The following is a 14,340-nucleotide window of genomic DNA, read 5'->3' as shown; positions in this document are numbered from 1 at the left end:
GTATGTGATGTGGCATTGGCTTATAGCCAGCAGCATGCTTTATTATTAACCATGCTCTAACACCGTCCGGCCAGACAAACGCCACAAACTGGCCGGGCGGCCGGCCTTGATGATCGCGCCACTCGCCATGAGATAGGTAGATGTTCATGTTTATGTATAGAAACTTGGCCGGGTGCGTGAGTGCGTCGACTGCCTCCCGCCAAAAAAAAGAAGTGCGTCGACTGCATATGTAATTAAGTGAGTGAGAGAGAGAGAGAGAGATCTGGCATCGATATATGATGATCTCAGGGGGGCGCTTTGTTTGACTGGAACACTTACTTTTATAGAGAGAGAGAGAGCGCGCGTTCAGCCTGTTGAATCTGTGGGTATAGATAGATAGATCTTCTTTGTCAGTCACTCTCAGTCCTATGATGAGTGGTGAGTGAGTGGCCTGCAGATTTCTTAATTAGTTACTCGTATCCCGCTTCCCCACCAATGAAGCTACCTTCCTTTTGCAGGCATAAACAGATCGGGAGCTCAAAATGTCAACTGCCCTGTGGAATCGCCGTACACATCCAGGCACGGGCGCTGGCCCCCAGGAGTGCAGAATGAACCAGTGAGACCGACGTGCAAGCAAAATGCTGCTCAGCCCATATATCTCACGTGATGCCCATCTCGTCCGATGCAACAAGGTTCAGGTCAGAGAGAAGAACGAGGGAGATGAGCAGCTTGGCCCAATACTGTACTCGGTAGCATAGCAGTACTCCTGTAATTTCTTTTTCTTGGCCCAATACGGACAGATGTTTTGCTTGTCACAACCGGGGAAAAAAAAGAGAGGCAAGATGGACCTGCAGGGTGACAAGAATGCCCCACGGGTTTCGTCTCGATGAAGAAAAAGGAAGAAAAAAGGAGGGATGCTCGCCCGAGTTCGAACAGAACAGCCGACTGATGATTGCGCCGGGCCCAGGTGTCGGCATTGAATTCGGATAGGAACGGCCTTAGGAGTCTGGAGCCCGGGTGCGTCATCACGTCACGTGTGCCCCGTGATTCTCTATGCTGCGGGCTCGCCCGCCACATGTGCTACGTACAGAAAAAAAAAAAGAAGCATTGATTCTTCATGCTGAGCAGACAATTTTTTTGTTCTTGTTGGTGGAGCTGAGCAGACAAATCTGACTATTGATTTATTATTAAGCCAACTACAGTGCATCGAATAAAAAACCTCAAGGAAAGACAAATGGACGACAGAGATCCGCGCAGAAAAACTAAAATAAGTTTTTTTAAGCCGTCGTACAATCGTTTGCATCTCAATGCTGCTTCACCATGACTTGGGTAAAAAAAATGCAGCCAAACTGATCTGACTCTACTCATTTATTACTGTATTAAACTAACCACATCGAAGAAACTGAAGAAAAGAAATGTGACGATAAAGATCCACGCGAAAAACTAAAAGAACAGGGTTAGTAGTTGAAGCCATCTTTTGCATCTCAATGTTGCTCCACCATGACTTGGGGTAAAAAAATAATATAGAAAACCATACATGCATAGGTTGAAATGACCTCGAAGGTTTTGAAGAGCCAAATGAACAAGACCGACAAACACATTGCGGCCCCGCAAGGGGTGGATCCCGAGTGGCAGTGGGGGTGGCATCCCCCTCCAATACTGTAAAATAATAAATTTTACTGCGTATGTACTCCCCCTTTTTCCTAATATAAGACCTTTTAGCTATTTCAATATATTGACTACATACATGATACATCCTAAATGGGTGAACACACGTACAAAATTGTGTCTAGATACATACGAATAAAAAAAAAGCTAAAAGGTCTTATATTAGGGAACTGAGGGAGTAATACAATACTAAAATCTATGAAGTTGATGCTATTTTAGAACTATTTGTTCAGATTATGATGGTGTTTCGTGTAAATTTTGAATTGTGGCAACCCCAAGGCTGAGATTCCAGGTATGCCAGTGCGGCCCGAGACACACCCCTTGCACGACAAGTTGTCAAACTGCTGCTTTGCCGATAAACTATGGGCAGAGAAGGTTGGGGGCATAAAAGATAAAAGATCAAGAACCTCCAAACAAACACGCCTGATCATTGTTGTCACCATTCCGCAGATAGACTCGAGGTTTGGCATCTTGTGCATTTCTATGGGTCCACCACGACACAAGCCTTATCTACTTGTCTTCAAGAAACATTGTGATTTCGCGTACGTCTGCATTATGCCGGAAGCCGTTTCTAGAAAAAGGGGCCGCCACACCTCTTTTATCAAAAAATAAATTGCAGCAACGGCGTCAATTTCACATATTTTCATCTCGTGGTTACAATTTAGCCGTTTTTGTGTTTACGTCCGTGAGCTATAGCTCCGGCGAATGTTTTTAAGGTGGAACCGTAAAGACAACCATTAACCGTCCTAACAATAACAATTGTGCTAGAGTATTTGAGCAATGTCATTGATGGAAGATTTGATGTGCAAATCCTCTACTTGAGTGAGTTGTACCCCAAAATAGATACTGAAAAAGAGAGGATATCTCATATACTCCCTTCTTTTTTTTTTCTTGTTTGCAAATATAATCCTTCCGTTAACAAATATAAGATGTTTTGAATAGTTCAAGATGAACTACGTACAGAGTGACGTGAGTGCACAAACACATTAACATGTGTCTATATATATATATATATATATATATATATATATATATATATATATATATATATATATATGCTGTTTGCCTTGGAACTTAAGAGATGGTCTCCAAAACCCACTATGTGCTTATCCTAAAATGAGTTACCATATCCCCCGGAAAAGTGAAACCTCTATTACCATAAGAACCTCAACAAAGCCCCAGAGTAGCAGCAGCAACCAAACCCCCTCAATCCAAGCCGAGGAAAACAGAGCAGGCGGCGTGGGGCAGCATAGCACGGCACACAGGACCCACGCCCACAGAGGATATACACCACCGCCAGCACCAGCCTACTGTACCCCGCACGCGAGCGAGCCGGGCATTCAAAATCTCGCGACCTCCCCAACCCCAAGAACCCAAACCCAAACGCATCGATCCACGCCGGCCGCCTCCCCACCCCCGACTCCGTCCGACGGAATCGAATCCAGCCCGTCGCCATCTTTGCCCTCTCGCCGCAATCAAAACCTTCCTTTCCTTGCCTGTCTGCCGCCAGGATCATCACAGCCCCGAACCAACCCCGATCTCCACCTTGCTTTCCTTTCTTGCCCGCCGCCGCCGCCGCCCGCCATGGTGCACTGCAAGCAGCCGCGCAGGACGCCCGGCGTCCCCGGGAACGGGGGTCGCGCGCGCGCCGGGGGCGGGGGCCAGGCCGTGGCGGCCGACCCCGGCTACATGCGACCGACCAGCAGCTCCGGCGCCAGGGCCGGCCGGGAGGTTGCATCTGCGGCGGCGGTTTCGGCGGCCTCCGCTCCCTCCGCGCAGACGTTGCTGACCAAGGCGGCAGCGCTCGGAGGGAGCACGCCGCTGGCGGCCAGGCAGACCTGCTCCTCCGCCCAGAAGGGCGCCCGCGCCCTCGGCGGTGGCGGCGGGGGCTGCGAGGGGCACCGCGCCTGCCGGTACGCCTACTGCACCTTCAAGGGCCACGCGCCCGCGGCGCCGCCGCTGGGGGCCTTCCTGGCGTCCCGCAGGAGCCTCATCAAGACGGAGCAGAGCATGAAGCACAGGGGGGTCTCCGCCTTCCGCAACCCCAGCAGCAATGCCGCCCGCAAAGGAGACGACGGGCTCTTCGTCCAGGTGGCGTGTCCCGGCGCCCGCCCCAAGACGGCGAGCTCGGGCTCCTGCTGCAGCGGCCTCTCCGCCGAGGAGGTGGAGTCTCCCTACGTCAACTTCGGCCGCCGGAGTCTCCGGGGTGGGACGACGGACAAGTGGGGCGCCTCGGTGGACGGCTCCTGCGGGTCCAGCGACGTCATCTCGGACGGCTTCGCCGACCTGCCAGGGACGGCGAGCTCTCCCTCTCCCTCTCCCGGACGCAAGGAGCAGACTGGTCAAGATGAGAGGAAGGCTTCTTGGGTCGATCAACAAGAAGCAGAGGAGGAGGACTCTGCTGCCTGCTGCAGGTCTGATATCTCAGAGGAGCTGGGTCCAAGATACCAAGGCAACAGCATGTCTAAAGGTGAAATTTCTCTTCCTGAAATCGCTTGTTTCTTTCCAGTTTCAGTTTCCACCACATGGAATGAATTCCAGAAACAACTGCTGACCGTCGGCGAACAATGTCGCAATTCTGCAGATTGCGGCGGCGTTGTCGGCTCTTCACTGGAATCCTCAATGGATGACATATCCAGTGCATTTGGTGGGATGAATTTCCAAGATGCAGGGGCTGATGCCGCGGCGGCAACCAGCCAGGGAAACAAGCTGACCATGTCCAGGAGAAGAACACCTAGAGGCGGGGAGCGAATCCGGGCATTCAACCCCAGGGCCCCGAACTTTCTTCCGGTGGTGCCTGATCCGGATGCTGAAAAGGTTGACCTCAGGCATCAGATGACCGATGATCGCAAGAATGCCGAGGAGTGGATGGTCGATTATGCACTCCGGAGGACAGTGAACAAGTTGGCCCGTGCTCAGAAGAGGAAGGTGGAGATGCTTGTCCAGGCCTTTGAGACTGTTCTGCCACCGGTCCTCGGCGAGAAGAAGTCCGACGACAAGAAAAGCTTTGCCTGCAACTTATAGGTTTTAGAGGTAAGAACAGCTAGGGGTTAAAATCATTTCCAGTAGTAGAATGCATTCATGTGGCACAAATTGTTGGTATGCTGAAGATTTCACTCATGGCGCGGTGTCGAATCTGTACTTGCAGTTTGGGGTTCAAGCTGGAGCAGATGATGGTTATTGGGGTTCTAACTTGGTGGTCACTGCGATATTTGTGCCAGAGACCTGCTCGGCGAGGATAGAGAGCTGCTCACCAGCACCTGAGATCTTGTGCTCATAGCGCAGTTGTACTCGAGAGCCGCTAGGGGTCTCGCTCACTGAGTCAGCTGGTTAGTGTAGTGGCGTAGTGCATGTGTACATAGGTCTGCTGTGCTCATGCTGATATTTTAGCGATGACAAAAATGAGACCTGCAAACTGGCAAGAATATTCAGATGTATTCCTTGCTTGGACAAAGATCAATAAAACTCTTATTGACAGCATGTGTAGCGAGTGCGTGTCTCAGGAATCATGTGTGATCCTTTCGTGTTTGTTTGCATTCTCTGTGATTATAATCAGCAAAAGGGAAGTTCCAGTTTTTTGTCCATCTTATGGATGTGAATGTTTCCATATGCTGCCTATTTGCAATGTGTTAAGTAGTAACTCCAGAAACACAATAAGCAATTAAAACACCTAGTAACCGATGATTGCTGAGACTCTACTTGTGTTATCAATGCAACAAACTGTTGGTTGCAGGTCTAATTTGGTGCCTAATTGAGACAGTAGAACAGATGGTTCAGACCTGCTGGGGTGTAACGATGCAGAACAGGCGTGCGTGATCGAATGCCATGTCAGGTAACAAGAGACAGCAGAAGAATTTTCAAATATTCGACAATTTGGTCCAGAGTTTTCTGGTGCGCACCAGAAAATCATTTCCTGGCAAACAAATAAACAAGATTTAGCACGCCTGGCCTGGTACTTCTTCATTCATCTCAGGTACAACCAAAACATAGCCCCAGACAAATGGCACTGAATAGAAACAGCAAGAAAACGCTCCAAACGGATATGACAATAAATGGCACTGAATAGAAACAACAAGAAACGCTCCAAACGGATACGAGGAGAAGGCAGATGGATCAAGCATGAGTCACCATGCATAGATGGCATTAACATTCAAAACCAACAGTCACAAGCCACAACGGGTACAAGGTTTGATGTTCTCACCAACCTGAAGGAGGGATGCTCATGCTCAGCTTGATATGCTCCAATCACACCAACCCCCTGTAACTGAAAGAGAAGCACACAATTCACTGACATGGTGTGCAGCCCAACAACTATTATGGGCCAACAAAGGATATATCAGCATGCATTTAACCTCACATTAACAGCAGTAGGGCATAGCAACTCTGAGGAGTGGATCAGGTCCTTCCGTCGATCACATTTTAGTGCATTTTTCTCTGCACAAAACGTGGAAAGGACAAGAAGTGGGTAAATGCTCCATAGAATATCTAATGATTTTCTGGGAACGTGCATTTTCAGTTTACCACATTGTCAGTATGGCGAAATGGCAGAATGTTTCAAAACTTATAACTAGCAAAAGCAGAATGTCTAATGATATCTTCACTGAGTACAGCAATTATCCAGACTTTCCCACGAATACCGCAATGGATCAAATCAATGGAAATACCACTACGGGTACACTAGCAAATGCCAAAAGCCTCAAGTAAACCAGAGCATGGTAAATGAATAACACGATGATGCGAAACTCAGGAAGAAAAATATTACTATTGTCATTCATGATGGGAATTTACAGGAGTTCATGCCAAAGAAAGGTTACACCATAAAGAAAATCTTAATTAGGCCCTGTTCGGTACCACTCCGCTCCACAACTCCGGGAGCGGAGTTGACGGAGCTGCAGTGTAAAACGGAGGAGTTGCAGTTTCCCCGCTCTGCAGATTTCGGGAGTGGATGATTACCGAACACGGCCTTAGTATCACAGGATTTATAACTACATCCTTCAGAAGAACTCGGTCTAAGTGATTCTACCAGACTTCGAAACCAGTGGTGCTTGCAATTTAATTTTTCTGACCTTGGTTATGGAACTCGTTTCAACTCTTCAGAAACTTGAACATCTGGGCAGTCGTGCAACAAGAATAGTTTGGAGTTTGCTTTCCTCTGATCGACGAGTATCCTCCAGAATACTCTCTTTAAACAGCTGCAGCGCACCCTCTGCTGAAATTTCTAGCACAGAGTTGTTCAAATCTTCAAGTTTTCCTCTACGCTGGGCATCGAGCAGCAACTTTTCTTTTAGACTGTCGGGAAGACTAGCTAATGCACTGCTTGAAGGACAACAAAAGGAATATATAATAAATAAGAACGACACAAAGGAACTATATACAAGAAGCAAGCTATTCGCATGGCAGGAATGCAACTTACTACTACCTAGTAATCCCCAGAACGAAATCCCACCCCACCTGTATCCGACATGCACAGATTGCCTATGCCCAAGATTGAAGCCCTCTTGGGCAGCGCCCTTCTGCCCTTCGGTTATGACTTCCCTATAGCCCATCTACAGAGAAACCAGAAGCCCTATCGTCAAAGTTCTTTGATTGATATCAACGCAAATTCACAACTAACTGATATGAGTGCAACTAACTGTTGGTTGCTGGTCTACTTTGGTGCCAAACTGAGACAGTAGAACAAGATGGTGCAAACCTGCTGGGCTATACAGTGCATAACAGGCTAACCGAATGCCATATCAGGCAACAAGAGGCGGCGGAAGAATCTCCAAAGGTTCGATCATTTCGTCCAGGGATTTCTGGTGCTGCGCACCAAACCATTTCAAATTATGTCCTGCAATGTCATGAGTATAAGATGCAGCCTTGAACAATGCAGACAGACAAAAAGAGTCTGCATGCGGGCCTGGTACTTCATTCAACTCAGGAGCAACCAAGAAATAGTCCCACATGAAACGAAATAAATGGCACTGAATAGGAACAACAAGAAACACTCCAAACGGATATGTGAAGAAGGCAGATGGATCAAGCATGAATCACCATGAATATAACACTCAAAACCAACAGTCACAAGGCACAACGGATACAAAGGTTTGATGCTCTCACCAACCTGAAGCATGCATCACCATGAATAGACGGCATTAACATTCAAAACCAAGATGTTCCAATCACACCAACCCCTGTAACAGAAATAGAAGCAGACAATTTACTGACATGGTGTGCAGTCCAATAACTACCGTGGACCATCAAAGGACATATCAGCATGCAGTTAACATCCCATTAACAGCAGTAGGTCATAGCAACTATGAGAGTGGATCAGGCCCTTCGGTTGAGCAGATTTGAGTGCATTTGCTGAAGCCAGCCGATGCAAACTAGCATTTTCTGTCTGCACAGAACATGAAAAAGAGAAAAGTTGATAAATGCTCGTTAGATATGAAAAACAATGAGACGAGAGGTTTCATCAAATATGCAGTATGCCAATTTCAACAAATATACTTCTACAATACTTAGCATAATTGTCAGTATTACGAAATGCCAGAAATTATCAGAACCTATACACTATCAAAAGTACAATAACTAGTGATATCTGCACTGAGTGCTGAGTGTAACAATTATTCATACTTTCCCAAGAATATATCAATGAAGAATACCAATACACTTCATTAGCAATTGCAGATGCCAAGGGTTAAGTAGACCAGAGCAACGGTTGGGAAAGGAAGAACAGAAAGATGCAACAGTCACAAAGAAATATATTACTATAGTCATTCATAATGTGAATTTACAGGAGTTTCATAGCGTAAAATGGGCGACATGATCTACTGCATCCTTAGTATCACAGTGTTTACAACTGCATCCTTCAGAAGAACTCAGTCTAAGTGATTCTACCAGAGATAAAAAATCAGTGGTGCTTGCAATTTCACTTTCACTTTCGACCTTGCTTATGGAGCTCGTTTCAACTCTTCAGGAACTTGAACATCTGGGCATTCGCGCAACAACAGCAGAAGATCATTTGGAATGGTTTGAAGCCTGCTTTCCACTAGCGGAGCATTATCCTGAATAATACTCTCATGGAACATCCGCACTGCAGCCTCTGGTGAAATTTCTTGCACAGAGTTGCGCAAATCTTCAAGTTTCCCTCTATGCTGGGCGTCTAGCAGCAACTTTTCTTTTAGACTATCCGGAAGACTAGCCAATGCACTGCTTTTTTTAAGGACAAAAAAAAAAAACAATAAGAACAGTATATAAGAGGAAGTCCATAAAGAAAACTGTAGTTGGCATGAGCAGAAATCCAATTCACCTAGTAATTCCCCGAACAAGACCCCACTTGTATCCTTCAGGCGCAGATTGCCTATGCTCAAGATTGAAGCCCTCTTGGGCAGCGTCTTTCCGCCCTTCGGATATGCCTTCCCTGTAGCCCATCTACAGAGAAACCAGAAGAGCCTCACCGTCAAACTTCCTGATATCGACGCAAACTCATGATTCATGATTAATCAACACCCATGGAAGTCAAAATAATTATATATTACCTTATGAAGCTGGTCCTGCAAGTGGGCCCATTCTGTGTGTAAGCTGGAACCATGTCCTGGAGAATCTGAATAATCACACCAGGAGGAGCCATCGTCCGCAGCAGCATCTTCACCATTGCCTGAATCGAAATCGGTGGGGGAGAAGACTAGCTGTGATGTCATGGAATGCTACTAATTTTGAAGTTCAAACAGAGCCTACATTGTTTCATTATAAGCAGAAACTGTATCCAGTTAACATATATAGTACATGGCAACAAAAGACAGACGACATAAGGTTGCAAAATCTGGTGATACTGTACATGAGAACAAGGCTAGGGCAGTACCATGCCAATGCCAATAGGTTCCTTCCTGCCTCGATGGTGGTGCCTCCATCGAGAAACCAACGTGCACCTGAAACAAACATGGAGCACCAAGGAGAATGGTGTCAGTTGACAGGCAACAACTTTGATTTTCTCTATAAGTTCATCCGCCCCCATCCATCCCGAAAGCCAGAGCTAGCGCTTGATGAAGTCGCACGGCTCGTGCAGCGGGATTAGCAAGCAAGAGGAAGACGGGAGTCCGGGAGAGGACGGAGCCTTACCTGACGGCCGGCGGATTGAGTGCTCGATGGGGACGGCAAGGCCGGGGGTGGAGGGGGCGCGTGGGCTCTACGGGGAAGGCGGCGACGGAGATCCGCGGGCAGGACGACGCCGGGCGGGGGGATGGCCGGCGTGGGGGGCTACACGAGGAGGCGACCGGCGGCGGCGTCGGGAGAGCGGCGACGGCCGACGGGACAGAAGGCTGGTGTTCTTTTCCACTTCCTTTTTTTTTCGTATAGTTTCGAAAGAGAGACGAACACAAACACGAATCGGATGTTTATTTGTCACGGATACGGATGTTGTACTTCCTCGTTCTATACTTTCTTTATTGAGAAAAAAAATATGTCTAACTTTGACTGTTATTTTATAAATAAAATATGAGTTATATGCCACAAAAATTATGCAATTGAATGCACATTTCAAATAATTTGTCAATAATATATTTTTGATAACATGTAATCTATATTTTTTTGACCGAGGTTATAAGTCTAAATTTTGAAAAAAGTGCCCTTGTATAATAACAAAAGAAATATAATCCTTTTTCCGTTTGGTATTTTGTACTCTCTCCGACCGGAAATAGTTGACGGAGAAATGGATGTATCTAGATGTTTTTAGTTTTAAATACATCCATTTTTTATCCATTTCTTTGATAAGTATTTTTACAACTTTAACAGTGTGCCTACAAACCCTGTAAACAACATACCTATGTTTTATTTTAGACTAACCACACCGTTTATTTATGGGGATGTTACGCGTTAGCTAATGGATCTTTTAAAGATCCACCATCTCGCCAGCCGTGCTTATTGTAATTTTTATCATTGCAACAAGACCTTTGTTGCCCTTCGCAAAAAAAAGACCCGTCTTAAAAAATAAATAGTATCGAGGCTGCACATATGTTTTTTTTTTGCAACGAGAACCTTGTTGCAACTGCAACCGGGTATTGCAAAACAATTTTTTGTGAGGCTGCAGAAAGGATTTTTTTTCCAACAAGAACCTGTTGCAACTGCAACAGGACCCTTATTTCAAAAGCATCCCCGACTCGTGGTGGTGTCCATCTGCCATCGAAACAAGACCTTTGTTGCAATTGCAACATGACATTTGTTGCAAAAAACATCTCCCCTCGCGGATCTAAGATTTGAAGGTCGCCACTGCAGGGACCTACATCGTTGTCGTTGCCACCAACCGCAAACCATCCACCATGAGGTCCCATCCCGAGCGCCGACAACATCCGCTACCTGTCGCGTTGGCTGGCGAGCTTGCCGGAGCAGCAACCTTGTACATTGGCATCCTCTTGGAGCATCGGTGCCTAGGACTCGCAACGCCAACACTGTCAGTCCGGCACCCTTATCGACCTTACAACACTCCCTGCTTGGAGGTGGAGGAGGAGATGTGTAACGGCGCGAGAGGTCACGTGAGAGACTGGGATAGACAACATGCCATGGAGATTGAGGATGCGGAGTTTAACAAGATCTTAAGGATTGGGTTGTTGTAGAGGAATATAGAGAGCACATCTACACCGTGTGATCAAATTAGATCGGATGGTAGCAAGACCGGCTGACGCTGCCGTCGTTTTCAGACGATCGAGCCTAATTGTTTCCCTTTATTTATTTCTTAATAATGTTTAGACGAATACAATTGAGGTCAGGAGGTTGTAGGAGCTAACGGCGCGAGCCACAAAGAGACTAAGCTGCGTTGTTTGGTCGTCGTTTGGCACATAGTGAACGAAGCGAGCGATCAAACTCGGCCGGACTATTTACATGTTTCTACAAGGTTAGAGATATCTTGGAGCTTTCACTCCCGCCCTCGAACGAACTCTCATCTAGGGTTTTCCCGCCTCTCACCGGTGCCGCTGTCGGTCCGCCTCGTCTCCTGGACCATGAAGGTGTGGTGGATCCCGACACTTGCCGACGAGAGGGCTCTGTTTTTAAGTGCATTGTAGAGTTTTGTTAGGGTTTGTGCCATGCCCAAGAAGATGAGGCGACCGCGGCTTCTTGAAGATGGAATAAGGTCCTCCTTACCTAGCCCCCATCATGGTGATGTTTCAAGCATCGTCGCAAAAAAATATTTCTACAAGGTTTCAGAATTGGTTTTTTCCTTTTCATCGGTTTCTGTGTTTTTAAAATTTATTATTCATTCTTTTCTTCTTCGTTTTATTTTTTAGTAAGTTTAAAATTTTCAAAAAATAAAATCAAAATCATAAGAAAATGTTTATAATTTCAAAATTTATTCAAAATTTCAAAAAAATAGTCAAAATTTTATTTTTTATGGTTTCCAACAATTTTTCGTGCTTTTCAGGATTAAAAAATTGTTCGATTTTTTTGAAAAAATGTTCAAAACTATTCTTAATTTTATTTTGTTTTATGTTTTAAAAATATAACGAAATTTTACAAATTCTATTTTTTTTAAAAAAAGAGTTCTGAATTTCGAAAATTCTTTACAATTTCAAGAAATATTCGAATTCCAAATATCTTGGAATTAAAAAATTGCTCATTTTCCGAAAAAATGTTGAAAATTTCAAATGATGTTCGTGTTTGCAAAAAATGTTCATTAATTTAAAAAACAGGTTTTCAAAAAACAAAGTTCATCCTTTTCCAAAACTTGTTCGCAAATTCGGGTACCGTGCGTTATTTTGGTGTGGATGGATTAGGCTGAGATCTGTCGCCAACCTCATTTTCCCCTAGGATCATGAGTGGTTGTAGCACCTCTAGACCTTGGTTCCAGCAACAACGACATCGTTGTTTCAGCACCCAACATCGCCAGTTACAGGACTATGAGTCTCCGGTTCCAGTAAACAGAGATGACGGTAGCAACAAACGTTGTGACATACGGCCGTCGCCGTCCTAGCAGCTCGCGGGCACTGCAGATGCAACATCTCGCCATGGGCCGTTGCCGTTTGTAGCAACCCGTGATGCAGGTTCCAACATCCACATTGATTTGGTTCCAGCAAAAAACCGCCAGTGGAAACTTCGGTAGCACAGCACACCGCTAGTTACAGCAAAAAAAAAAACACCGGTACAAACTTCGGTAGCACAGCACACCGCTGGTTCCAGCAAAAAAAACCACCAGTACAAACTTCGGTACACAGCACACCGCTGGTTCCAGCATCTGGTGACACTGATTCCAGCATCCCATGCCACCGTTAGTAGCATTTTGCACTGCTGGTTACAGGTTGGTCGTTTGCAGGCACACATCTCCGGTCACCGCGGTCGCCATTGCCGCAGCTCTCAGAGCATCTCCACTAGCCTCCCCAGGACACCTTTTTAGGCTCGGTTTTAGGCTCGAACGGCACTTTTCGCCGAAAAACGGCCCAGCCACGCCTCCAACGCCCCCCAGGATGTCAAAATAGTGCCGGCAAACCCAGGCGATACCCGGCGCGCTGGGGTCTCTTGGAGGCGCCGGCGAAAGTTTCGGCGAATCGTGTCTCAACACATGTCCTTTTTCTTGGCCCACTTAATCATTCTCCTCACAAACTTTTGCTTGGGGTGGGGTGTGACTGGGAAGATGCAGATGACCCCCAAGACACCAACTTTTTTGGTTCGGTGATGTTTTTGGGGGTTCCAACGGCTGGAGATGCTCTCAGCAAGTGGTCGCGCAACGAGTTGCAGTACGTGGCCGCGGTGGTTGTAGCATGCAACCGTGTGGGTCGTCGTCCCTCCTAGAGCTCACAGGCCATGGTTGCCCCCTGCTTGGAATCATCCGGAGTCCGGAGAGGGATCGCGGCAGCCGCCGGTGGTGTGCGCTGGATTCATCAGTAGAAATAGAAAAAGATTTAGATGAGGAAGAAGGGACGTGGTGCGGATTGGAAGTGCTGCTGTTGGCCGCAGGATCGCATATGATCCAACGCGTCAGACGCGCCCGGCCAAGTCTTTGGCCGGTCGGTGGGCAGAAAAGTTTCCCTTGATGATTTGTAAGGTGCATGCACGCACGCATGCATTATTTAAGTGTGAGCGAGCTAGAGCGGTTTGGAGAGCCCTCGGTTTTGCATGAAATTCATTATGGATATGGCTGTGCTGGTTGATACTACTTAGATCAGAAGCCTTATGCAGACCCAGCTGTATTATCTGAAATTATCGCTGTTACTTTTTTTTTTGATAGCGAAGGATGATCGCAAGGAGGAAGTTCACTCTCAAGAACGAACCGGACTGGCTGTTAATGCCCTGGCAGTGAATTTTGTAGAGGACAGCTTAATTCCGCATCTAAACTGAAGCGGTGGAAAATGCGACTGTCAGGATGTAAAACAATGATTTGGGAGAACCAACTCAACCCTCTAGGGGTGACTTATCTCATATATATAATGGGTGTGTTACAATAGGTACAATATACGTACACAAATACAGAAGCTATACATAGTCTAACACCCTCCCTCAATCTTAGCCACTTTCTAAAGAACTGAGAAGGGTAAGATTGCGCCTACAAGCGTCGAACTGTGGTAAAGGCAAAGGCTTAGTGAAGATGTCTGCAAGTTGATCTTTGGAAGAGATGAACTTGATCTGAAGTTGCTTCTATGACACACGTTCCCGTACAAAGTGATAGTCCACTTCAATGTGTTTCGTTGGGGCATGAAATACCGGATTTGCAGAAAGGTATGTAGCACC

At 46.4% G+C, this 14,340-nt stretch overlaps 2 protein-coding genes across 3 annotated transcripts; one reads left to right on the top strand and one right to left on the bottom strand.

Annotated features, from left to right (window-relative positions):
- Positions 1-2,867: 2,867 nt before the first annotated feature.
- Positions 2,868-5,394, top strand: LOC123075646 (uncharacterized). The gene is made up of 3 exons (XM_044498203.1): positions 2,868-4,117; positions 4,232-4,680; positions 4,796-5,394. Exons 1-2 carry the CDS (start codon positions 3,232-3,234, stop codon positions 4,669-4,671), a joined length of 1,326 nt encoding a protein of 441 aa, XP_044354138.1. The 5' UTR covers positions 2,868-3,231; the 3' UTR covers positions 4,672-4,680; positions 4,796-5,394.
- A 1,838-nt stretch (positions 5,395-7,232) lies between these two features.
- LOC123075645 (flagellar assembly protein FliH) lies at positions 7,233-9,975 on the bottom strand. Of its 2 annotated transcripts, XM_044498202.1 has the most exons (6): positions 9,748-9,975; positions 9,491-9,557; positions 9,168-9,286; positions 8,939-9,060; positions 8,575-8,838; positions 7,233-8,026 (listed from the first exon to the last, which is right to left on the bottom strand). In XM_044498202.1, exons 2-5 carry the CDS (start codon positions 9,537-9,539, stop codon positions 8,580-8,582), a joined length of 549 nt encoding a protein of 182 aa, XP_044354137.1. In that variant the 5' UTR covers positions 9,540-9,557; positions 9,748-9,975; the 3' UTR covers positions 7,233-8,026; positions 8,575-8,579. The 2 variants fall into 2 exon arrangements, with proteins under 2 accessions (XP_044354137.1, XP_044354136.1); XM_044498201.1 differs by lacking the exon at positions 7,233-8,026 and having other exon boundaries at positions 8,069-8,838.
- Positions 9,976-14,340: the final 4,365 nt, after the last annotated feature.

This window comes from Triticum aestivum, chromosome 3D, assembly GCF_018294505.1.
Source record: "Triticum aestivum cultivar Chinese Spring chromosome 3D, IWGSC CS RefSeq v2.1, whole genome shotgun sequence".
Taxonomy (NCBI): domain Eukaryota; kingdom Viridiplantae; phylum Streptophyta; class Magnoliopsida; order Poales; family Poaceae; genus Triticum; species Triticum aestivum.
Note: the sequence above shows the minus strand (reverse complement) of the source record. Positions and strands in the feature narration are given on the sequence as shown.